At 38.7% G+C, this 24,568-nt stretch overlaps 1 protein-coding gene and 1 long non-coding RNA gene across 3 annotated transcripts in view; one reads left to right on the top strand and one right to left on the bottom strand.

Moving 5' to 3' along the window:
* Positions 1-24,568, bottom strand: part of LOC146485889 (stabilin-2-like) — a 100,038-nt gene that overhangs the window by 58,770 nt on the left and 16,700 nt on the right. For both annotated transcript variants that reach the window (XM_085102828.1, XM_085102827.1), the window contains exons 9-32: positions 24,123-24,183; positions 22,904-23,071; positions 21,236-21,382; positions 19,540-19,677; positions 18,595-18,657; positions 18,335-18,457; positions 17,622-17,672; positions 16,747-16,827; positions 14,187-14,336; positions 13,324-13,395; positions 11,983-12,075; positions 10,525-10,611; positions 9,674-9,785; positions 8,666-8,852; positions 7,207-7,459; positions 6,475-6,570; positions 6,288-6,383; positions 5,485-5,526; positions 5,017-5,159; positions 4,526-4,631; positions 4,348-4,425; positions 3,033-3,134; positions 2,096-2,200; positions 302-433 (exon numbers count right to left, since the gene is read on the bottom strand). In XM_085102828.1, the coding sequence (XP_084958954.1) occupies positions 302-433; positions 2,096-2,200; positions 3,033-3,134; positions 4,348-4,425; positions 4,526-4,631; positions 5,017-5,159; positions 5,485-5,526; positions 6,288-6,383; positions 6,475-6,570; positions 7,207-7,459; positions 8,666-8,852; positions 9,674-9,785; positions 10,525-10,611; positions 11,983-12,075; positions 13,324-13,395; positions 14,187-14,336; positions 16,747-16,827; positions 17,622-17,672; positions 18,335-18,457; positions 18,595-18,657; positions 19,540-19,677; positions 21,236-21,382; positions 22,904-23,071; positions 24,123-24,183 (2,686 nt within the window). The remainder of the gene's footprint in view (positions 1-301; positions 434-2,095; positions 2,201-3,032; positions 3,135-4,347; positions 4,426-4,525; positions 4,632-5,016; positions 5,160-5,484; positions 5,527-6,287; positions 6,384-6,474; positions 6,571-7,206; positions 7,460-8,665; positions 8,853-9,673; positions 9,786-10,524; positions 10,612-11,982; positions 12,076-13,323; positions 13,396-14,186; positions 14,337-16,746; positions 16,828-17,621; positions 17,673-18,334; positions 18,458-18,594; positions 18,658-19,539; positions 19,678-21,235; positions 21,383-22,903; positions 23,072-24,122; positions 24,184-24,568) is intronic.
* On the top strand, positions 15,181-16,308 carry LOC146485890 (uncharacterized). The gene is made up of 2 exons (XR_014861746.1): positions 15,181-15,237; positions 15,343-16,308. It is a non-coding gene; the product is annotated as an uncharacterized LOC146485890 (long non-coding RNA).

The following is a 24,568-nucleotide window of genomic DNA, read 5'->3' on the forward strand; positions in this document are numbered from 1 at the left end:
CATCGCCAGCGAGATTTCAGAGGTCCCGTAGAAATTTCCCTAGTTTATTGACGGTATAAAGCTATGAATTTTTCTTTACATTGCGGCATTAAGTATTTCAAAAATAACAATTGTTTCCCAAGTATTTTGATTTTTTTTTCAGTTAACGCGTCTTTTTCGGAAAGATTTCCAGAGAAATTTTCAAGATTCCATTCAAATGCCGGACATTACAAAGAGGAATTTGAATGTTCATTTCATTCTCGAAAATAATGGTCATGGGTTACGTAAACTGAAAATAATGCCTGACATCATTTTTACCAACCTTTCCTCCTCCGGGCTTAGTAATCCTCACGAGATAATTTAATCCGAGCCAGGAAGAATATTCTTCTCCATTTCTAATCGTTTCTTCTGAGAGGTAATGCTTGACAACATGATACTTCAAAATATCTCCAGTCTGAAATAAAAGGAATGTGAATATCAAACTACGAAGTTATCATTTATGAGTAAGAATTATCACGAGGCTTAAAGGGCCCTTGTCAGCCACACCTTTGGGTTGTTTATATGCGAGAGTTTGGCTAATATATTTAATTCGGAGCATGTCGAAATCAACGAAATCACTGTGAAACTACTAAAGATAATGAAACATACTTTCAGGAACATAAGATTTCGCTTCACCATGCAATATCAATAATTTCGATGGCATCAAAAATGGCGGAGACTGACTAGGGTCCTTTAAAGGGACTATAATTGTTGGAGACTCCAGGAAGCTGTTTTCATCTGTTTGAATCGTGTTCATCTTCGGAACATTAGCTGAATTTTTTATTTACAAACGTTCTTTAGTACTTACACAAGCTGTTTGTTGCGATATTTTTGAAAGCTTTTGCAATAGCGGTAAACCAAAAATCTCGCGACGAGTTGTATGCAAATTAGTCTCAACCGAACTCCACTGGGCATGTGCCCCAGCTGACAGAGTCCCTTTAATATTTCAGATCAAACGCTTCGGTTTTTGATTCCTTAAAAATTTCTCATTTGAAGCGAGTTTAACTACACGACGACATGACAGGCCACGTACCAAGTTTCCAACCGTCTTTTCGATGTTTCATGTGATAAAACCACTTCAGGGGCAGTTATTTTTCTTTTTGGGCAAAATTTGAGGTAATGGATATCCAGAAACAAACTTTCTCGAGTGTTTTAATCATCTCAAATAACTCACGAATGAACAGTGAATAAAAACACGATATCATACCCCTCAAATTTCGACTAAAATGTTTTAATAAAAGTGCTAGAGGTAGCCCCTCCTTTAACGAAGGTGCCTACTTTTGTTACTGCGCATACATTCTGCGCATCTCGAGATACTTGGGTTTCCTATGGGTGGTGCCTACTAATACAGGAATATTTTTGCGCGGTTTAAAACTATTCGAAGAAAGCACTTGGCACGTGCTCTTGGTATCCAAAAAGAAGATGGGGGGTAACCATGCATTTTTAAGAGGTAATAAAGCTTCCACATGGAAAAAACGCCATACGTTGCTTTCATAGCAAGGCGTTAACGACAGTGCCTTGTATAAGAAAAATTTTTCAAAATCTCATTATGAAAATCAAAATAAAAACACCAGTCTTGACAGAAAATGTGACAATTTTTTAAGTACGAATTGTTTGGCTTTACCACCATAAAGGGATTCAAGATTGGCTCGAATCTCTTTACGGTGGCCATATGACGTTCTCCGCTCTGTTGAAAAAAACAAACATTTGTTTCTACTCCCCACCAACGCAGCACCACAGTTTCTTTTGAAACTAACCTCTTATCTATTCTTTTAAGTACTTTTTATAGAAATTACGCTTGTTATTTGTTGGTTATTTACGCTCTGATTGGCAACTGCGGGTAACAACTGTCATACCACTCTCTTTAACTCTTTAAGCCCTGGCAGTGATCAGCATCAAATTTCTCCTTGTAATATCAATGCCTCTTCAACTCCTGAGGTCATGAGAATTAAGGATCTGACTACCCACGGTGAATTTTGTTGATATTTTAATAACTTCTCTCCAGTACGTTTATAAACAAAAGTATGAGGACAAGATACGAGAATTTGTTCTTTGATATTAGGGGTTAAAAGCTTACCAGACTATTATTCAGCGCCAAAACATGTGTCCTGAGTGCAGAGCTGATAGGAGCAAACACTGTGCACGACTCACACGCATCCAGTGAGGACAACAGTTTCATTTGCTGGAAAGAAAAATGGCAATCAAAATGAATCATGAGTGTTATCTACTTTTGTTCGTTACAGGTAGACAGTGGTTATAGTCACAATTTCTTTAAGAGCCAAATAATTTGCACTTCGCATGTGCGTTTTACATTTCGGTAAACTTTCTTGCTGTTCTCTAAAAATGTAAGTAAAAAGTAAAGTAATTCATTTAATGTCAATAACACGGGGAGTGTTTCAGCAATCCCCAGAGCCAGAGGCTCATGACAAAGTGCTTGAAAATTATGTTGGTTTTTGAGGAGAGGGGAAAACTGGAGTACCCAGAGAAAAACCTCTCGGAGCAAGGACGAGAACCAACAACAAACTCAGACCACATATGATATTTATGATGCCGAGTCCGGGAATCAAAACCAGGCCACATTGTTGGGAGGCTTGTGTTCTCACCACGTGACCTTTGCCAAAATTGCAAGTTCCAAGCAGATAGTGAATAAAGAATCTTTTTGTACCTGATCTGCCATCCAGCAGTTTCAATCAAGTCTCCAAGTCTAATGAGTGCTTCTCACCTATACAGGATCTCGTCATATACAAAGTTGCCCAGTTCTGCGCATATTAACTTACTCGAAAGTCTGTATAATAACTGGTTAAATGAAAGGGGCAGCGTTTATAATCTTTGGGATAACGTATGAATGACCCCCACAAACTATTTGGGTCTCTAGGGGGTGACTAAAAATTCAAAGATGTATATTGCAGTTTGCAATCATGTGCAATGGTACATGCCTCTGCATTTTAAGTATGACAATAATATTGCACTTTTTACTACCAATCAAAATATTATATCACCACAGGAACAAATACCTCTAAAATGTTGTAGAAATCTGAAAACTCTGATATGTTTCTAAGAAGCTCTGATGTTGACGGGAGAAGACTTTCAGATGACAAATGAGGTGGCAGAAGAACCTTAAGGAAGAAATATTTCCACGACAACTTAGGTATTGTCATAGTAACATTCTTACATTTTCATTTTAAAACTTTAAATAATCTCTCTAAATCACCAGAATATGCAGGTTCTGAAATTCCCAATTTTCGTTTTCTAAAATCCTACAAGAGAACAAATGTATTTGAATGGTTATATCATACTTTTTTCTTGGCCATATTGTGACGATTTTCAGCTTAGTAAACTCCTGCAAACTTTCAGCAACTTTTTACAGTACCCAACATCTTTATTTTATTTATTTTATTTATAAACTTCGCCAGAGGAGAAAAAAAACAACAGGAAGAAACCTCTGACAGGATAGAACTCGCAGAACGATAAGTTCCAATAACGCCAGACTCCTTGCATAAAGGAAATTACAGCATAATAATTAAGTATTGACAACTATTTAACAACACATTTTAACTAATAATACAGGTAATGATCTGCTTTGATGACATTTTACGCAGACGCTTTTATAAACACATCTATCATGGGGATGAGGAACATGTGCTTTGTTCAAGATTGTACTGCCATATTCTAACACTCAAATCATGTTCAAGACGTTATTCAAGTTATTTGTGGATGTTTTCATGATTCAGACACCTCAAACAAACATGATGAAGTGTGGACCGAAACGTTCATATGCTGAGTGGCAATTGTACAAACAAAGAAGTATCTCTAGGTGATAGGAAAATCAAAATGCCAAATGATGATTGAAGAAAAATCCATATGTTTCCGGCTTTAGCCATTCTTCAGTGGATCAACGTCAAGACTATATTGATAAAATATTGGCGTCGTAAGGAATTTTTTTCAACGAACTAACTTGACATTGATCCAGTGGAAAAGGACTAAGCCCGAAATGTATGGATTTTTCTTCAACCATTATTTGGCACTATGATTTTGCTATCACCCAGAGATACTTGTTTGCAATGTACATATGTTGTGACAGTGCAAAGCTAAATATTTGACATAGAACAATGTTTGTTTTGTTTCGGTTTGACCCTCTGAAACTGTACTGCTAATGACTAACATGTGCTTGATCTGACATGAGTTGCTTCATCTGTCAAGCATTCGAATAAATCGCCTGAGTAGAAATGTAAGTAGTCTGTAGTTGATGTAGTTAGATTCCGTCACAAGAAGCACTTTACATAAATCATGATCACTTGAAGAGCACGCGAAGGTTAAATTATGCCTTACTTTGTCAATCACGTGAACAAATCCATTTTCAGCAGTTACATTTGCTTGAACAATTTGAGCAGATTGACCAATGAGAACCTGGAATACAAAGAAACAAACAAAGGAAAGAAACAAACGTCTCAAACATGAGCTTGGAAGATGGGGCGAAGAGATAACACAAGCTTCAATATTTTATTACCATTTGTCCCTGTGTGGTTATGCTTAACATAAGACCATTAGAGGTATTCACTGACATCTTGGCCTTCAGGGCTTCTAGATTGTAAGACTGATCCACAATGTGATACCTAAGAAAAGATTTACAGTTGAAGACGTGTTTAGTAACGAAAAGGAGAGTTCTACTCCAGACGTAGATCGTAGTGTGATAGGAGGGTTTGATATTGCAGTACTACGGCAGTTGCAGTAGTATGACACGAGGGTTGAATAGTGTACTCGTGTATTAGGACGACTTAGTATTGTAGTTACTGTAGTATTGCAGGAGGACATAATATTGTAGTAGTATGGTAGGAAGGTTTGATACTGTAGTAGTATGTTAGAAGGGTTTAACACTATAGTGGTATAGCAGGCGGGTTTGATATTATTATAGTACAATAGGAGTATGACTTAAACTTGAAACGTGTTAGTAGTAAAACAATGACAAGAACTCAATACCTTATAAAAATGACAACTTACCTCATAAGGTATTCCAGCCTATCTGTACTGTGGGTCCAATATTTCTTCTCAGCGTCAGGTAACTGTGATATCGCCAAGGTTGAAGGTGCAAAGAACGTTAAGTTCTTTCTTGAATCTGACAGGTACTGCAACATGTTTGCTTGCTTTTTGGACAAAAAAACGATGGAAAACAATGTACTTTAGGACAGGGTGTTTTGCAACATTCTTAGATAGGAATACTTAGAAGAGAAGGCAATTGCGTTTTTTTGGGACCATTTTGTTTTCAGGATAGCTGAAGGAATTGGATGAATGGAATACACTATACTTGGAGTAAGTGGGTTGCCCTCGTTTGATAAACAATAAACATTTACATTCTTCTACTCCTTAATGAAATAAAAATACTTAGAACAGTTAAGAAATTCATGCCTAATCACAGTCTGTGCATTTAAGGCCACTAACTGTAAAGAGATGTCCACCATAACAACTTACCCTTATGTAATTTTCCAGGTTTGGATTCATCCTTCCAATCATCTACGAAAACAAAGGTAAGTTTTGTTAAGGTACTCTTCAGTTATGTCTTCCGGTAACCTCTTGTATACTCAATAGTAAAGACTTGGATACGTACGCATCTCCATTGTTTTTCAAACGCCAAAGCTGATTTTGATATTCATGCTATTCATACAAAGACACCGAATATTGAGAGTCAGCTCTAAGTTAGTACACGTAACCCTTATTTACTCCTCAGGTTGAGGTTCAGTTGAACTAAAGCTCCATTTGCCCTACAGCCAGCACTCATTTTCTTTGCGATTTCCTTCTCAGGGATGGAATGTTACTCCATCAAGGGAATACCCAAACCATTTTTGCCTATCCTGGTTTTGTGGGTACCCAATCTACTCCAGAATGAGAAGGGAAACAGGAAACAAAGTTTCATTCCTAAGACACGATGGTGGAGAACATGACTCAAACAATTAACCTTGACTGTAGCTAATTGTGTAAATAGCGTAATAATGCCAAAGTATAAAATCGTAAGAGCTAAAGCGTGAATCACTATAACAGTGTCTATTTTCCAAAATTTGTCCTTTTAGTTAACAATAATTGTTGTAATTAAGTGTAAGCAACAAGCGTTTTGCTGTATGTAATTACACGTAAAAGTTGTTATTGTAAGTAATTGTAAGTAACGCAACTGTGAGTAAGTAACTACTGTATGTTAGTGTAACCTAAAGTAGGCCATTGTAACGCATTGTAAGTCAGACGTTGTTCAATAAAAATTGTCAAAAAATGTAACAATATACCGTTGCAACTGATCCCAAGCAAAAGTAGCCGTTTCCAATAAAGCCACTGTTGCAGTCACAGGTGTGATTTCCTGGGCCTACACGTTTACAGCGAGCCTACAATGGACAACAAGCATGTGAGTGTAAGAATGAAAAGGTAAAAACGGAATTAAAAAAAATATTACACTACACTTAACTTTCCACTCACGTCAGGAGAGCAGCCTCCGTTATTCACCAAACAGGGGTTGACCTCGTTGCACAATGAACCGTTTCCAGTGTAGCCTGGCTTGCATGTACAAATACTCTGTGGAACACATGAATCATCAAATTAAGTAAGTTATGGTAATGATACATATCTTCTTCAGGAGATATTTACAGTGGCTTATTGTAAACATCGAAATTTGACTAGTTGAACTGCCATGGACTTTTGGTAACAGTCAACAATAACGTGTATGTCTTCCACAAGTATAATATAATTTATTTTTTTGCAAATATGACCTAAACATCATTAATGATCATTGCAGCCATTATTGTGTCTACTAAAGGAAAATATTACTTTCTTTGCTTTCTAAGACAAATAAAAAGCTTAACTGCACATTGTAGACTACTCAGAATTGCTCACGGAAAACCAGTTCGTGTAGGCTTTTAGGCCATTTCCGAGTTGCTTTGAACCTCGTTATGAAAGCTAGACTAAGGGCATAGTTTTTAATATGAAAATTAGTTTCCAATCATATGCAAACAAAACTAATTTTAATATGAAGACTTTGCACTTAGCCTCGCTTTCATAATAAGGTTCACAGCAACTTGGAAGTGGCCTATTGTTCACTCTTCTCTTTCATGACAATTGATTGTCGATTTGTTCATTTCCTTTACAGGTGACCTTATATGGAACATTTTAGATAACGGCATCATAAAATGATCCTCCTATGATATTACTGACCTGTCCAGGGCCTACATACTGACATTCGGCATTGCTATGGCAATAACCAGCACCCTTCTCCTGACATGGATCTATGGCAACACACACAATGCCGTCACCATGGTAACCATCACCACATGTACAGTTATTCGTACCAGGCCCAGTCTTACTGCAAACGGCCTCATGATGGCAACCACCACGGCCGGGTTTGGAACAAGGATCAATTTCACTGCATTGTATACCAGAGCCTTCATAACCAGCATTGCACTGACAGCTGTTGGTGACATAAGAAAATAGTAAGGTTAAGTCGCTGCCAAGACTGTGCAATGAGACACAGTTGAATGAAAATGACAATTAGCTTTGGTTTCTGTTGCTGAAAGTGAAATTTATGATGAACTGCGGGTGAAAGAATAAATGAGTGAATGATCATCGTAGTCGTGTATGCAACGTATGCAAGAGAGAGAAGAAAGAAAGACGTGACCTCTGTGATACCGTTGCAGTGCTCTACCAATTAAGCTATCAAGCCAAATGGGAGCTGGTCATTGTGTGAATTCGTAACATACCCAAAGAGGTGTTAAGATGAAAGTGATGAGGCGCGATGAAGTAACTGTAGCATGGACTACGATGGGATGCTGATCTATAACAGAGTTACACCCACCCTATTGGTTTGCTAAAGCTTATTAATACACATGGCTGCTTGAGAGAGACTTTGGATGTAATGTACCAAACACGAGGAATAGTGTTTCATTCGATTTCCAAACACCGAGAAGTGGATTGGAAAAACAAGGCGCAGCCGAGTCTTTTTAATCAACTCAACTTCGAGGTGTTTGGAAATCGGATGAAACACTTTCGAGTATTTGATATAGTTTCTTAAACCATGAATAATAGTTAAGATCACATTTCCGAACCTCCTTCGCGGTAGTGATTTTCTTTGTTTTCTCTTCATGAATTATTAATGACATTGAGAAAAACGTTCTTCATAAGATAAGAATATAGTGACTTCTAAACCAACGACCTTCCAAACAAATGTCTAATGCATTGTTTACATGCGATTTTGACTGCTGCTCGAACATGATTCACCGGTTATCAATTGAGACAAAAAGGACAAACTTGAAAAGGAATTATGAACACCAGCTAGATCATTGGACACCTAAGGCAACAATATGGTCCCATAAACCTAGCTTCCACGAGTCTCCTGTAGCTCAGTGGTAGAGCATCCGAACTAGTAATAGGAAGCTTTTAGGTTCAACTCCTGATAGGAGCACTCGGATTTCTTTCCGAGTATGCCTGGGTCATTACTGAATAATACATCATTCTCAATATAGTTAAATTTGTAAAGCAGTACTCAAACAATGACAGGAGCTCGTTAGAAAACAAAGATGAGTAATAATGGAATGGATGAAAACTAATCAAACTGTGGAAAACTTGAGACCTTTGCAGTATCCCCCTGGTAAAACCAACGTTTCCATGCAATACATACCTGTCAATATTTCCTTGACGTACACAGGAGGCAAAAACGTGGCATCTGCGGCTCACCGAACCATCCAGGCATGGGACATCCCGCTGGTCACAGTTGTCTCCATGGAAACCAGGCAAGCAGGAGTGAGGTGCACAGGTACCATTTCCTTGTGGACCGTTATCACATTTCCCATGGAAACAGGTGCAAGCTAAAAAATTATAAAAGGTACGTGAAACTGCAGTTTGAGACTCATGAAAATTAGTAACGCGACATCATCCTAAAGAAACAGCTTATCTTGAGGGAGACAGACAGGAGCCAGGGCCAGCAGAAAGAGACAACGGACGAGATGAAGGACAAAATGGACGTAAACTGCCAGAACCAGAAATGCGCCAGAATGTTGTTAGTAGGTCTACTCGCCAAGTTCAAAGACCTTTGCAGTTCAATGACTTTGTTTTATCGTTAAGGAATTAGTTTGCGGTTCAAGGACAATGTCATGTCATTAAGTGTTTATTCCGCTTATATCGTGACTGCTAAGCAATATTTTGTTTTGTTTACTGGTAACGAATCTAATTATAAGGCTTTTGTTTTGTTTTGTTTTTTTTTGCTTAGCACTGATACGTAGCGTTGATTAGGTTTCGTTTAAGAAAAGGACGGATTTAGTGTTCAAGCATAATTATGCACCATTATTGTCCAATCAGGATAAAGCTTTCATGCTTTCATGCGCGAGTTAACGGTCGAGTTGTTGTCATGTAATGTTCTGTGTGTGCGGGTGAATTAAAATACTGATCTTAGATGCTGGCGGTCTGTTTTCATTAGAGAACTTGTACCGGCGTTCTACAGGTAAGGTGGCTAGGGCTGCCACTGCCTTGGTGATATGGCTGTGCGCATGTGAGGAGAGTGGAATATGAATTTTAAGGAGACATCAACAACGGCTAACAACTTGAAAAACAAAATATCATTGTAGAAAGCTGTCAAGAGTCATAGAAGTATGGGGTAGGCATTTTCAGGCTAAGAAGAAAGCTTACTTACTTTGATTACAGAAAGGTCCAAACTTGTTATCTTGTTCACAAAGCTCGCAAGCAGTGCCTTTGAAGTTGGCTTGACAAATGCAGGTTCCATTCCCAATGATTTTGTCCTCACACTAACAAAAAATATATGAATAGGGTCAAAGGAATAAACTTGTGACAGGATAATATAGGAAAATTATAGCCACGAAGAGAGTTTATTTGAGTTGGGCTAACAAAGCAAATCGCACTTCTCCTGCGAGCCGATGGTCTGTTCACGGTGGAGTAACTTGAGAGAATGCGACCCCTTGAATGCCTTATGGGATTATTTACACTTCTAATTTCAACCGTACCAGATTTGTGTAACATGGAAACAGAAGAGAATGGCGTTTATTTATAGGTGCCCTATGTGAAAATAGGCTATTTCCGAGTTACTTTAAACATCATTACGAAAGCGTGGCTAAGTGCAAAACGTTTCATGTGAATACTAGTTTTGTTTGCACGTAAATGAAAACTACTTTCTATAATAAAAACTATGCACGAAACCTCACTTTCATAATGAGGTTCAAAGCAACTAGGAAATGGCCTACTGTCATCCAAGAGAGTTTTAAGCTGTAACTAAAGCGAATGACACAGTTCGACAGTTTAACACCATAACAAACATCTGCTGCTGAACAAATGTTGAATGTTCCCAAATTCGTGGTACCATGATTGCGTTTTCATGCTGTTCAACATGTTTAATCTTGACAGGTGTTCCACATGTTGCCTTGACTATTTAAACTTTCAACATGACGTGATACAATGTTCGCCAGAAGAAAAGTAAAAGTATTGAACGAAGCATTGGAAGAAAAGTATTGCTTCGTCTGTAAACCGTACCTTTCCATTTCCATTGCAAGCATTACCAAAAGGCCCAGGGCAGGGATGACATGGGCGGCCATAGTATCCTGAACAACACTCTGGTACCTGAAATAAATGTGACGGCATATTTTAAGCCTCGTGAATGAATGACAATGATGTATTTAATGGCCTTAGCTCCCACGAGTCTCCTGTAGCTCAGTGGTAGAGCATCCGAACTAGTAACCGGAAGGTCTTAGGTTCGACTCCTGATAGTAACACTCGGATTTCTTTTTTCCGAGCATGCCTGTGTCACTTTCTAGAATAATACATCATTCTCACTCTGTTACCTGTTACAAACAAAACAGAACATTGTTTTTTACTGCTACAAGGGCTACAAAATAAATGTTAAAAGTCATTTTTGAAGCATACAAATAAGGGTAATCTCAGAAGACTTAGTCGAATAAGATATGCAACCAGACGAATTCTGGGGCTGGATGCACAAAGCCTTCCTAGGTTAAGATGTATCCTAAGCATTACCTCTTAAAAATAGCCAATTGTTATTCCAATAGACTATTGTCAGGAAACGATACTTTGGATACATCTCAGAATGCTTTCCATTTGCTGGAACCGGCTGGTCTGGCGGCCAGTCTATAAATCGAATGGGTCATTTTGAAGGGATGGCGCTGCAAAATCTCGAAAAATAATCACTTCGAAAATGGCACGCGCTCTTTTGAAGAAACTAGAAGGACTAGGATAAAGCTTATTCTTCTAATTGGTACATTTCGTTTATGAATTGACCGATCTGGCCGGCCAGTTGTGCCAAATGGAAAGCGCACTTAATGTAGGAGGACTTCGTGAGTTAGACGCCAGACCAGTACGTGTAAAGCTTGAACAGGACAGACTGGTACACGTCAGACTAGGAAGGGACAGACTCGTTTGAGTCAGGCCAATACCAGGGAAACTGCTACCAGTTGCAATATGATACCATTAGAGGACACTCCAGCGAGAGAGAGGGGGAGAGAAGGAGAGTGAGGCCATTACAAGTCAAGCTGGTACAAGCCAGATCTGCACATTTCAAGCCAGAGTGAGCCAGAACAGGACAAGACAGACCAGTGAGAACAGAATCGATAACAGATAGACAAGTTGGACCCTTCCAGTCAGGGTACAGAACTGCGTTGCACCAGCAGGAAGGTCCAAAGCACAGGGTTAAAGTGCTAAACTGACCTACGAAGTTCCCACTGAGCGTTAGCCTTAGTAAAGAAAAGGGAGATCGCACGAGGCAAAGGAAAAATGTCCGACCTCGGCGGTGCAATCTCCCATTTCCTTACTAGGGCTAACGCTCAGTGGGAAATTCATGGATTCACTTTAGCACTTTAACATACACTGTGCACAGAGTTAATCCCCTGATCTATCATTTGTGTCCTTAGTGAAAGCGGCAAAACGTTCAATTAAAAAATATATATTTTCAATAACAGTATAAACGCTGAAACGCATTACCTCAGCTGCACACGTGGTAGCTCTGCAACCAACGAACGTCCCAATGAGGAAATTCCGAAAATACAGACGATAAAGACATCTACTTGTCCCATTCTAAAAGTAAAGAAAGAAGTCTTAATATCAGGTTGAAGCATTGAAAGTAATGCCGCCGCAACATGCAATGTCATTAAACTGAGGAGGTTGGTGCAAGAGTGGCCAAAAGACTCCAGGCAAGTCTTAAACAGTTGTCCATGTTTTGCATATGGGCGATTTCTTTCTTCTGCATTCATTGTCGATAGACATCTCAGCCACGATGGAGGTCACAGAGCCAGAAATGATGGTCCTCCAGCGGTTTTCGTCTTCTAGTCGTCTGAGACATTCATGCTTTGTTCGTCAACTTAGTGTTGATCCATACATATTGTTACAGTCGGACCTCTATTAAGCGGCCACCCTGGGGACTTTGAAAACTGGCCGCTTAATAGAGGTTGGCCGTTGAATAGAGGTATTGAATACAGCACTTTACTGACAAAATAATAATTCAGGACTTTGGAAAGTGGCCGCTTAATGGAGGGTGGCCGCTTAATAGAGGTCCGACTGTATTTGCTTCAGGGGAGACTTTTATATCAAGTCTCCTTTATCACCGTAATTTAAATTTTCTTATGTAGTCCAGGACCAAAAACAATTGACACTGCTACAAAAAGCAGCTTGCAATTAGTAAGAAGGCCTAGTTTAAGAGTGTTGTCTCTTAAGATAACGAAGATATAGTTTCTTTAACTCTGAAAATTTAATAGACGTTTGTACAGAGACACCGTGTCAGTGTCAATGGTTGTTCGGAGCCTGTCCTACATCAAAATTTTAAGTCACCGTCATAACGGTCTTTGACCATTCATTTGTCCTATTGGAAGAACCGGCTGCTGATCTGGCTCTAGTTGTTCAAATGCCGGATAACTTTATCCTGTGGATGAGTCACTATCCGACAGTTTCAATCTGTGCAACAGGACATTTAATTCAAACGGCAACATAATAATTATATAAGATTTCAGTATTTCCTCTTGTACAAGTGAATATGCAGACTCTAACCACAGTTAAGTTTGGAAGTGTACGAAAACCTTGGACAACGTTAAACGTGAAGTATATTTTGGAGCAAGAATAGTGCCAGCGATAAAGTTATCCGGCCTTTGAACAACTGGGGCCTGGCAAATACCTTCGAAACTTACCCGTCAGGTACAGATCAATCATTTACATACAAATGTATCGATGCCTGTCCTTTTTTTTCCATTTGTGTTGAGATCATCAGTTATGTCGCCCTCCCCCTTGAAGCAAGCCCTTCAGTTAACCAAAAACGTGTTAATATAGACTTACAGAGGGTGAGTATCCTCTGGGGCATCCAAGTGTAGGCATAGCATTAACAGCAGGGCAACGGTAACAAATGCCCTGTTGACCAAGTGCATTGAAAACGACAAACATAAGAAAAACAATGTCTGCACAGTAAAGCAAGAATCTCTTACAACTAACTACAATTGCCAGCTGTACCCGCCTTGCGTTGATTTCAGTTGTAGGAAGGCAGGTCTAAGAGTTCTTAGAGGAATAATACGAAACAATTATCCCTCATACTTTAGATTCCTGAACTAACTACAGTCAAACCTTTGAATCGTGCAATTTGGTCCCTTTTGAGTCTCTTGGTGAAATTTTTAAGTGTGACCATTCAAATACACTGTTGAGTAATACTTTCCTGTGGTTCTGTTATGTTGCACAAGGAGATTACAACTTTTGAGTCTACAGTGTGACCATTCAAATGAAAGCTACTGAGCAGTACTTTCCTGTGGTGCTGTGTATTATGCTGTACAAGGTGGTTCTAACTTTTGAGTCTGCTAACGAAATTCTTAAGTGTGACTATTCAAATGAAAGCTACTGAGCAGTACTTTCCTGTGGTGTTGTTTATTATGCTGTACAAGGTGATTCTAGCTTTGAGTGTCTGAACGAAACGCTGAAGTGTGACCATTCGAATGAAAGCTATGGAGCAGTATTTTTCTGTGACATTGTTAATTAATTGTCCTTAAAGGTGGTTTTAACTTTTAAGTGCGTTATCCAAACCCTTAAGTATGCCCATTCAAATGAAATTTCCTGAGCAGTACTTTCCCGACACACTGTTAGTTTATCAACCTTTGCAAGTGGAAACCTGACGACCTTTGTTGAGTGTCTGTCCATTTGGTTTACCCACTTACATTACTAAATTTCTTTCCGTTGCAGTATCGTGGCAGCAAAGGTTTGATATCATCAGGAATAAGAAGGCTGTCTGAAACGTGAAGCTCTCCATCGCTGGTCCGGATGTTAGACTCAATAACATGGGCTCCTTCATCCAGAACAATCAGACCCTAACAAAATAACAAACCTTTCAACAAGAAGTCCCTGTGTAAAAGGGGCTTGACCTGGTCAAACTCTTGATTGACTCTGTCATACAAAAACTCATTAATAATTCATAAGCCCATTGACCTATCAAATGGTCGATAAAACATCACGTGCAGTGAATTTATGTCGATAAACCTCCTCCTTATTAGTATGCGGTGTTTTATCAGCTGATAAAACACTCCTCATAGTATGCAGTGTATTATCAGCCAATAAAACACTCCTCATGATTATGCGGTGTTTTTCTCGTATTCTAATTTCTAACGTTCACAAAAGCATCATTGTTATGAACTCTATTGACACACGCTTTTCCAGGAATGTTTTAGAAGCCATTCAAAAAACTCGCAGCACGTGTTTTGTCGGGTTTAAAACCACTCGGCTGCGTCTTGTGGTTTTAAACCCGATAAAACGCTCATGCTCGTTTTTTAACTCATTCATTGCGGAGCTTGCGAAGCAATGGATGAGTTTTTGCAGAGATGGGCAAAACGGCGTTAGCAAAATCTGCGTAGACGGATGTGACGTCTTAGCGAAAATAGCGGAAGTGACGTAAAACTTGGTTTGATTTGAGCAACCGCTGACCAATAAGTCAACTTGCCACGAATAGCAAACAAAACAAGCCTAATTAAAGATTGCAAAACACCGTGATTAAATGATTGCAAAACACCGTGAGGGAATTTATATTTTTAAGGTGGGTATTCAGTAAATAAAATTAGTCCAAGACATTCTTTTTACTCCGAAAATGAGCCCGCGTACCTACCGTCCCCTCCAGGGGCTGTTTTTGTCCATTGGGTCTCATCGCCTCGTGTTCCGTGCCAGAGAAGCAAGCCATTTTTGGTAGGAATATTTGACTCTCTTTCACACGTTATTTCGGTAAGTAAATTCTCTCTGTTGACGATTATTTCATTTGCTTTAAAACTTACAACACATACATAAAAAGTGAAGCGACCTACAATCTGGCTAAATCTGTTTTTACAGCGCAAATTTCGATCAGGTTCCACGGTCGCGCGTACATGTGTTATACAGATTGCCGTACAAGGCCCTGCAATACAATTGCCGTACAGAGGGTGAGCTGGCCCAGTAACCGAGATCTCAGTTTTTGCAGCCCACATCACGGTAACCAGGATGAAAATTTTCCCATATGAACACTCCAGCCCAGTGACAATGATGAAAGTTTTTAAACAAAATAGCTTCGCTCTCAAAACATAGCGGCCAACAAAGTGGCATAGTTTTGATCTTGGAAGTATTTCCACTTTACAAGTATGTGAATTAGCTTTATTAGTAAAGTTACAAGGGTAGAGAAAGCTTTGAAAGTTGCAAACAATACAAATTTATGTTCCACAATTTTGATTGTCTTTCTTGAATTCATCCCGGTAAACCGGGCTGAAAATTCCCATATGAACACACCCCAGAATTCGTCCCGGTTACCGAGCTAATATCAAGAGGCCCTTAGAATGTTTCTATACTTGCAAAGTTTCCCTATCAAAGCACATGTCACAAAACTAAATACAAGCAAGATATGTGCAACACTTCTACCCATAAAGAAGATAAAATTTGCCACAGAAAAATTAACACTTCCTTGATTGTTGTTAAGAAATGCTGTGTTCTTGTTACTTACAATTAAATAACAACCTCAATCTTGTAGTTGTAGGAACTGTATAGAGGTTGCATTTCCTTTTGTCGATTTCCACTATCTGTTGCAGATTACTGCTAGCATTTAGTTTCAGTTCTATGTAAGATTTGATCAGGTATATCTGAAAGTATGTATAATTGCATATTTTCCTATTTAATCACTGCATCTGAGTGTTAACTATGTTAATAAATAAAGTTAAAGAGCAACTTTCAAACATTTTGTAGATTAAGCTTGTTAACATTAAGTATTGTTCAATTTGAGGAAAATAAAGTTAGATGTTGTGTTAGGATATAGCATTCTACTTGCTTGAACAGGTTTTGCAGTGAATACTCTGTTTTGTGTCTCCTTCCTCAAACTCCCATTCATGGGACAAAAATAGCAAAATATTTTCTATCTTGTAAAACCCCAATATCAATTAATCAACCCAACAACAAACTTTTTTGTAATTACAGCTAGAGACCTTAATGTTAATCTCGATTTTGGTTGCATGGGATAAGGAGTGTAGCTTCAACATCTCCAACAACTGATCACATTTTCACCACAAGTTTGGTTATATGGATGAATGAGTTAGCTCTTAGGAGCCTTTGATTTAAACATTACATGAACCACGATAGCACAATCTAATAGCAAACGATAAGTCTCTTCCACGACCATTATGGAAACAATTTCCTACATTTTTGGAGGAAAACATTGCGAATTCTTTTATCTAACTTAGCTGAGATTGTATTTTGGTTTCATGGGTTTCTTACCGCAGAAGTCGGCTTGATCATCAAGGATTCGCCTTCCACAGATACAATTCTGGCACTGTATATTAGGTCTAAAACTGAGAACTAACAAAGAACACAACAGGAGTGTGATTGTGTTTTAGAAATTAACTATCACAGATTATGGTCATCATCATCGTCACTATTATCATGGATATTATAAAAAACTACCACCATTATGGTCGTAATCATGGTTACTATCATAATCCTGACTGCTACCAACACCACCATCATCATTGTCATGATAGAAATAAACCTTCTTTGCTTAACAAAGGTTACATAATGAGTGATAAACCTATGATAACCAGATTCTGTCTCAAATTTGAATCTTGAAATGTTGGTTTTGAGAAAGGAAAACCCAGTAGCTCGGACAAGAACTTCAAACCTAGTCCACATCATCATCATCATCGCCTGATCATCACGATTGAAATCATCCCCAGTATCACCGTCGTCATCGAGATTATCATCATCATCAGCATCATCAGCATCACAATCTTCTCCATTGCCGTAATTACCATTATCATCCACATCGTCACTGTTGTCTCATCATCATCATCATCATCCTCATCATCATCATCACCACCACCACCACCACCACCATCATCATCATCATCATTTTTATTATCGTCATCACTATCACAACCAACAAAGCAAGCCAAACAAAATTTCACGACACCAACAGTGCGTATGATACTAATACAAAGCTCACAAGATCATTAACACAATTGATCCACCATATTCCAGTTACGAGGCATGCAGATGTAGTGGGAGAAGTTCAACTCCTCTTGGGTGCCCATACAGCGTAGGTGATGATGATTGTACTAACAACTAATAAAGCTACACAGCTATTTTTAACACACCTTTCCAGTGAGGATGTGGTTTCTCAAAAGTGATTTCATCTTTCTCCTTCCCTATTAACGAAAAAGTACAATAACAAAGTCAGAAAATAGTGTTGTTACTTAGTTTGATTCGAAGTAGCAAGATGCGAAAAAACACATCGCAATGTAATAACTTCAAATGCATTTGAAACCTAAATCTGTTTTTTATCATGCCACTATTCTCACCTCATTCTCTTATGTAAACAAGGCTAAAATGAAGCATAGTGACAACATTTAGCATGCTAAGATGAATTACTGTGACTTGTTTCGAATAACACAATACAAATTCAAGAAACATTGGAAGGAGGAAGGTGCAGTTGACAAGCCAAATGGCATCACATTGTGAACGTTAATATGCCTGCCCAATGCACTGTCTATTCTTTCTCGGCACTTGGATTCTATTAAAAATGATATACCCTATAGTTCACGCATTACAGGTACATGCAGCCCAACAAACGATCATTGAGATAAAATCGGATGTCAACAGATTTAAATAGAAATCCCTCTTTTTTCACTTATGTCCAGAAATGCACCTAGGCCTTTTTGTAGTTTTCATATGACTTCATGTCTGACAGAATTATGTGTGTTTTAGTGAGAATTAAGGTTAGGGGACAGCTTGTGAATTCATGAATCTCATTAGCGTGCTTTTCTGGACATATCTCTTCTTTTTAGAAAGTAGTCTATATAATTCCTACCTCATCAGTGTCTCTTAGGAATCTCATGGTGCTGTTATCAATCTTGTCAAAAGCTGAATTCACTGGTACCAGAATGGTATATTGAGCTCCTAAGCCAGCCATCTCTGTGGCAATGCCTGAAGACTGAAAATACACTGGACATAAACTTAACCAAATGACACTCAAAAAAGGCCTTTAGACCAGGAGATAACTGAACTAGGATGGGAGAACAGAAAGACGAAAATTGAAACAAAACTGCCAAAGGGTAATTAAGCTCATACCTGCAAAAGTGAGGCAAAAATCGAGAAGCTACTCTGTCCAAAAAGAACTTGAAGTGATGTTTTCTGGAACGGGAAAAAAACATTTACTTAGTAATACTTAGCACCAGAAGCTGTATGTAAGTGTTAATGACCTAATGCAAGATTCAAATGGAAACGTTTTGGCAAGCTTGTACTTTTACGCAAGGTCCAACAAACGTTCAAACAAAAAAGGGTTTGATGTATTTTCCCCATTGTGGACTGAACAAGCATCTTTAGTAAAGGCTCATTCAGTTACAAATTTGCTGACAGCATAGAACATGAATATCACCAAACAGACCTAGTATAAAAGTCCGGACGTAGACCAGACACCCCCTATTCTTGAACATTTTGATTTTCAAAATAAATTTGCCACTGATCCATCTTAGCAACATGTGACGCAAAATTCTGACTGCTAGGAGAATCAGTCAAAAACTGCCTATCGTTACACACCAGTACAGCCATATAATAAAACCCAAAGAACTACCGCATATTTGGTTTTATCAACTGAGCTGATAAGTTAATTTGGCTACCGTAAAGAGATTCGAGACTTGACGTTCTGAGTACTAGCCCCTTGTCCGAGCGAATCTGCTCTGTTGAAGGGCTAGCCCTCAAAACGTCAACCATCGGATCTCTTTACTGTGGTCAGATTACCTTACCAACGTAGTCAGTAACACTCAAAATTCATTTTACTCCCCACCAATGAAGCACCACAGTTTCTTGGGCGACCTGCACATTTCACTAAGTCTTCAATGGTTGGTCGAGAGGGCAAACGAACGAACAACAGAACAATGCTCCCAACCCTAAAAAACAATGCAGCTGCAGGTTATCGGGTTCCAGTGAAACTAAAGCTTTTGAGGGGTGCATGAAAGTCTACTGCAGTTTCTATAGAAACTAACCGCCTTACCCATATAACTACCGCCAACTTACTGAGCTTGTTTCTTGATAATCTCCAACACGCCACATTATCTTGTCAATGACATGAATCATCCCGTTGCCAGCCAATAAATCACGGAATAGAACTGTTGCGTTAACATAATGCCCACGCAGTCTGAAGTGCATAACATTCTGAATTCAACAGAAAGAGAACCAAAGCCAGTGATCAAAATATAAATAATTGCAGACATGACTGAACACGTAGGTGATTCTCTCTTATCACGGTCATTTAAGATTTTGATGATTGACACCGCTGGAAAGAACACCTTAAAATTAGTAGAAAGGCCAAGTTTGAGAGTCTTGTCTTTTAAAACAGCAAAGATAAAGCTTGGTAAGGGAAAGCGTCATGGTGTTTTTGACCTCTTTTCTTAAAAACGGTGAAATAAGACCTTGACTTAGCTACAAAATAATTCTAGAACAACAACAGGAAAGAAATCAACTGAATTCTTGAAAGGAACATCTCTTGATCTATTCAAGCGCGTTTTGGAAACAAAAATGCGAGAACTTGAAAAAAATTAGCCTAACATTTTTCAAGTCTCAATCCACTCCGACCTACTCTGTCTCTGACTAGGGGCACTAATCGACAGTTTTGTTTCACGGGGGGTGATAATATATAACAAAACTAGACAATTATTTTCTTGTTTCTGTTGACAGAGAAACGTTTTTGGGTTTTCAAATGACATCAAATTCTCGTGATACTTTTCCTTTAAGTCTGAAATTTTATAGACGTTTGTATGGAAACAGGCACGTTTTGCCCGTCTTCATACAAATGTGTCTAAAAAGTCCTGAACAATATCTTCGCTATTTTAAAAGACAAGAATCTCTATTCTGGCTGTTTTTTCTTTTTCCTTTTTTTGTTTTACTTATTTAAAGGTGCTCTTTCCGGTGGTGTTAATGGTCTTTTAAAACGTGGCCTACATCAAAAATTCTAAACTATCGTGACGAAGGTCTTGCAGATCCTTTTCAGATACAGTATAATACAAAATTCTACACTACAATTACTTTACATCACATTTGTACTTATCAACACCAAGTAAGCGTCTCCTTGTGATCTTCTCCTTGTTAATTCATCTGTTACACTTTTGTATGTCTTAAGTTTTCAGTTAGTTAGCCCTTGTAATCTTTTCCTTTTAAATTTCTTTGTAACTGGAGCTACTAGAAATAATTCCCAACAAATTTGAAAGAGATATCCAGAAACGAAAAGAACATCTGCCAATCACATAAACATTAAGAGTCTTCCAGATTTTTCTTAAAAACACTACTCATTTTTGAGTCATTATTACACCCTGATCGACTCTTTTTAAACAGGAAGTTCCGCTATAAAAGGGCAAACACCTCCTTCCTTTCACCCCTTTGTTGTTATGAAATGCATCTTTTGACGTCGTTCAGTCGTAGAAAGTTATTGACTCCTCTGAAAAAAAGATGCCTCAAAATCTCATAATTTCACCACAGCAATATAAGATATTGGTTTCTAATTCGGTTAACAGAGTTTATTCCGAAAGCTAAGCTAATTTTAGCTGTAAGGGTCGTAGAAAAGGACTCGTGTTGTTTGTCAGTTGTTTACGTTTTCATGGTTGATTGACAACTGAAGGTGAAAAAGACCAGGCCCCTTTTATACCGGAAATTCCTGTTTAAATCCAAACAAGCTGCTTAGCAAAGAGTAACTTTACTTATTAGGTAGAACTAGTACCTGATACTCCGTGATGGTAGCATTGATTCCCTGTAGTGTGGTAACTTCTCCATACTTTTTCAAAGTGATTGAACCTAAATCACCAGCTACCAAGTGTCGAGTCACAAAATGTGAGGCCATGTCAATATTGGCATTCAACGCACTCCTCTAAGAAGACAAAAGAAACAAAATCTCAAAGTGTGAGAGTGATCATGAATCCCGATAAAATCAACTGGATTGAAGGAGGTACAAGTTTAATTAACTTCAAATCCAAATAGAAGGTTTAAATAGGAGTTGTTTGTGAAACGTTTTTGAAGATCACGTGTCTTGCCAAGATTATTGAAGAGCTATGAACCACAGTTCTTGTTATCATATGGAAATTGAAAAAAGTAGATGCCTTCCGTGACTGCGACTGGTGCCTTGATGAAGCAGGGCAGATTACATCTCTCAATGACCCAGAGAGCTCTGCTAGCGGGAGCTATGCCTCCTGATAGGGTCATCCAAGTTAGACAGATCATACGGTAATAATTACCAAACCAAAAAGTTCAACCTGACATTGATCCACTGAAGAAGGACTAATCCCGGCACTTTGATTTTTCTATCACCTGGAGATACTTCTTGGACCATAGGGCAGAAAGCCAGACAAAACCCAATCCTCCGGTCAGGTCGGGGTTTCAGCCTAAGGCTAACTATCCCAGCTTGTGAAACCGTTGCAATAATGGAAACGTTAATCTAGTTGTAAGTAGCTTGATGGCAAATGTATTAAGACACCTCAATACTTTGAGCACATCTTCTCCATTCCTTCCCTTTCAAATCCATGTTAAGAATGGGTCCTCTCATTTTTATACCCTACTTCCTCTATTAAGCGCGCGACCTTGATTAGTCTAGCATCTAGTCGCTCAAAAAAATGTTTCCTTTGTATTATGAAAACTGAAAAAAACGATTATGATCTCACAAATGAAAAGAAGGTAGAAATATTGCATGAGGTTAAGAGAAGGTCAAATTTACTCCATTCAAGCCAGTTTTAAGATCATGGATTAGAGACTCAACTCTGTAAGTTCGATTCCTGCCGAGGACGGAGACTTTTTTCTTTGCCTCGCGCAGTCTCCCATTTCCTTACTAGGGCTAACGCTGTGGGAATTCATGGGTTCAGTTAGCACTTTAACATACACTGCAAAGTTCATTCTCATTCTCTGATCCATCATTTGTGTCCTTAGTGCTAGCGGCACAACATTCAGTTTTGACATGGTCAAACGTCAATAAAGAAATTTGAAACGAGTGCCTGGCCTGGCTTTTGTTCGACTGGACAATATGGTAGATAGGAAGAAGCAGGGAACTGCTGTGACTCTCATCTCAAGTGTTTATTCAATGAAGAGAGAGAGCAGCTGCGGCCATTCCTTCTTGAGCAACAAATGTTTTTGTCCCCTGCATGTTCATTAGCTGGTCTCCTTTATAAGGAAGAGGGATATGGGAAGTGTTGGTTTAGAGGTAGTATAGAAGTAGTTTAGCGGTAGTATAGTAGTTCAGTATAGCGGCTGCCAGTGGCGCCTTTACATGCTGACGTCCGATCTCAACCCACAGAAGAATCAGTTTTATACCGCCTGGAGACTATGAGATATGTGCGATATATAAATATATTACCATTACCATTATCGTTCTCATGAGCCAATGATAGCAAAAAACTTTTACCTCTTCTTGAGTCAGATTTGCAAAGGCACTATCCACCATCAGAAACAAAGTGAATGGCCCTGCTCCTATCAGATATGGGTGCACAAATGAACCAGTCAACAAATCAATAGCAGTTGTTAGTTGTCCCTTGAGTCCATTTGGGCCACCCACGTTCAGCTCTTTTACTCTCTGTCAGTGTGTGAAAGAGAAAAGTGTCAGGTTAGAATGAGATGGGGGCGAGTGGATCAAGATATCATTATAGCAGGGGACAAGATCTTTGCTGTCCAGTTTACCTTAATCAAGTCTGTTTATAAAACCAAACATTCATTTTCAGTCCCCCCCTGACACAGCAGCAAGGTTCTTTTAAAACCTATCCCCTTTTCGTTTAGCCACTTCACACCTGAGAATGCTTAAGGTTATCACGTACAACGACAACTTTATTTGCTAACACAAATTACATTCGCAATGGAATAAATGTGATGGAACGTTTTAAGCCTGGTGAATAAATGAGAATGATGTATTATTCAGTAAGTGACACAGGCACACTCGGAAAAAAATCCGAGTGCTCCTATCAGGAGTCGAACCTAAGACCTTCCGATTACTAATTCGGATACAAATTACAAATTACATTAATTGAAATAATTTGAGGCCCCCTCAAGTAGCTTTTGAGCCATTCGAGGCGGGCTCAAAGAAGAAAGAAAACGGTAACTCTCAAAGCAATCTCCGTTTTATCCGTTAGAAGTTCTCAACGTAATGCACAGGATACTGGCTTGGCACAAAACCAAACAGAAGAAAAGAAAAGAAAAGAAAACAAGCTTCTTAAATTTAGGCCTCAAGGCTCATGATTCAATTTGGGAATCCCCAATGTAGTCATTTTGAGTTTTCAAAATTTCAAGAAGGTATTTCCTTAATTCAACTTAAAGTTTGGTTTTCTTAAGTACTTTTAGGGAAAGTGGAAGACTATTCCAGATTTGAACAGCGGGTATTGAGAAAGATCTTCGCATTTTTTCAGTTCTCTTATTCTGGATAAAGAAAATTTTATTAGTTCACGATCGAGTCCCATATTTATGAATGAGTCACTTTCAAAGAAGGCAGCTGAGAACGAGGACAATTCTGAAGTGGCATGACCCTTAAGAACATACTCAAAGATGAACCAATCGTAAATGGGTAAATTCGTGATCAAGCAGCAAGGGTTTGGTCCTTTTACTTGAAGTCAAGGCATACAGTTGCTGAACATTACCTGCAGAATGTTCCCATAACAAATGGTTCCATTGCCCCTGTAGCGACCTTTGCAATCACACCTTTGTAAAATTAAACATGTGCCTGTTAGTTGCCAACTCAACTGATCATGTTAACACTGTGGTATGTTAGGTACCGAATACCTCTGTCCTAAAAAACGTTTGGATAAAGGAAAAGTGTGGGAAACGGGCGGGTGTAGCTCCATTTAGCACACGGATTAATCAAACTTTTCTAGATTTTTGAACAGCTAATACCACTTTCAAACACAGCATCAGTTCTAACAACAGAGGCGGCTTTAAGAAATCATTGGGCTCGTCCATGCCCGAGTAAGACCAGGGCCCAGTTGCTCGAAAGCATGGTTAGCGCTAACCCGGGTTAAATACCATGACAACCTATAGGTTTTAATACCTCTTAACCAATGGTTAGCGCTAACCATGCTTCGAGCAA

This window comes from Pavona decussata, unplaced genomic scaffold, assembly GCF_977016875.1.
Source record: "Pavona decussata unplaced genomic scaffold, jaPavDecu1.1 SCAFFOLD_24, whole genome shotgun sequence".
NCBI classification, from domain to species: Eukaryota; Metazoa; Cnidaria; class Anthozoa; order Scleractinia; family Agariciidae; genus Pavona; species Pavona decussata.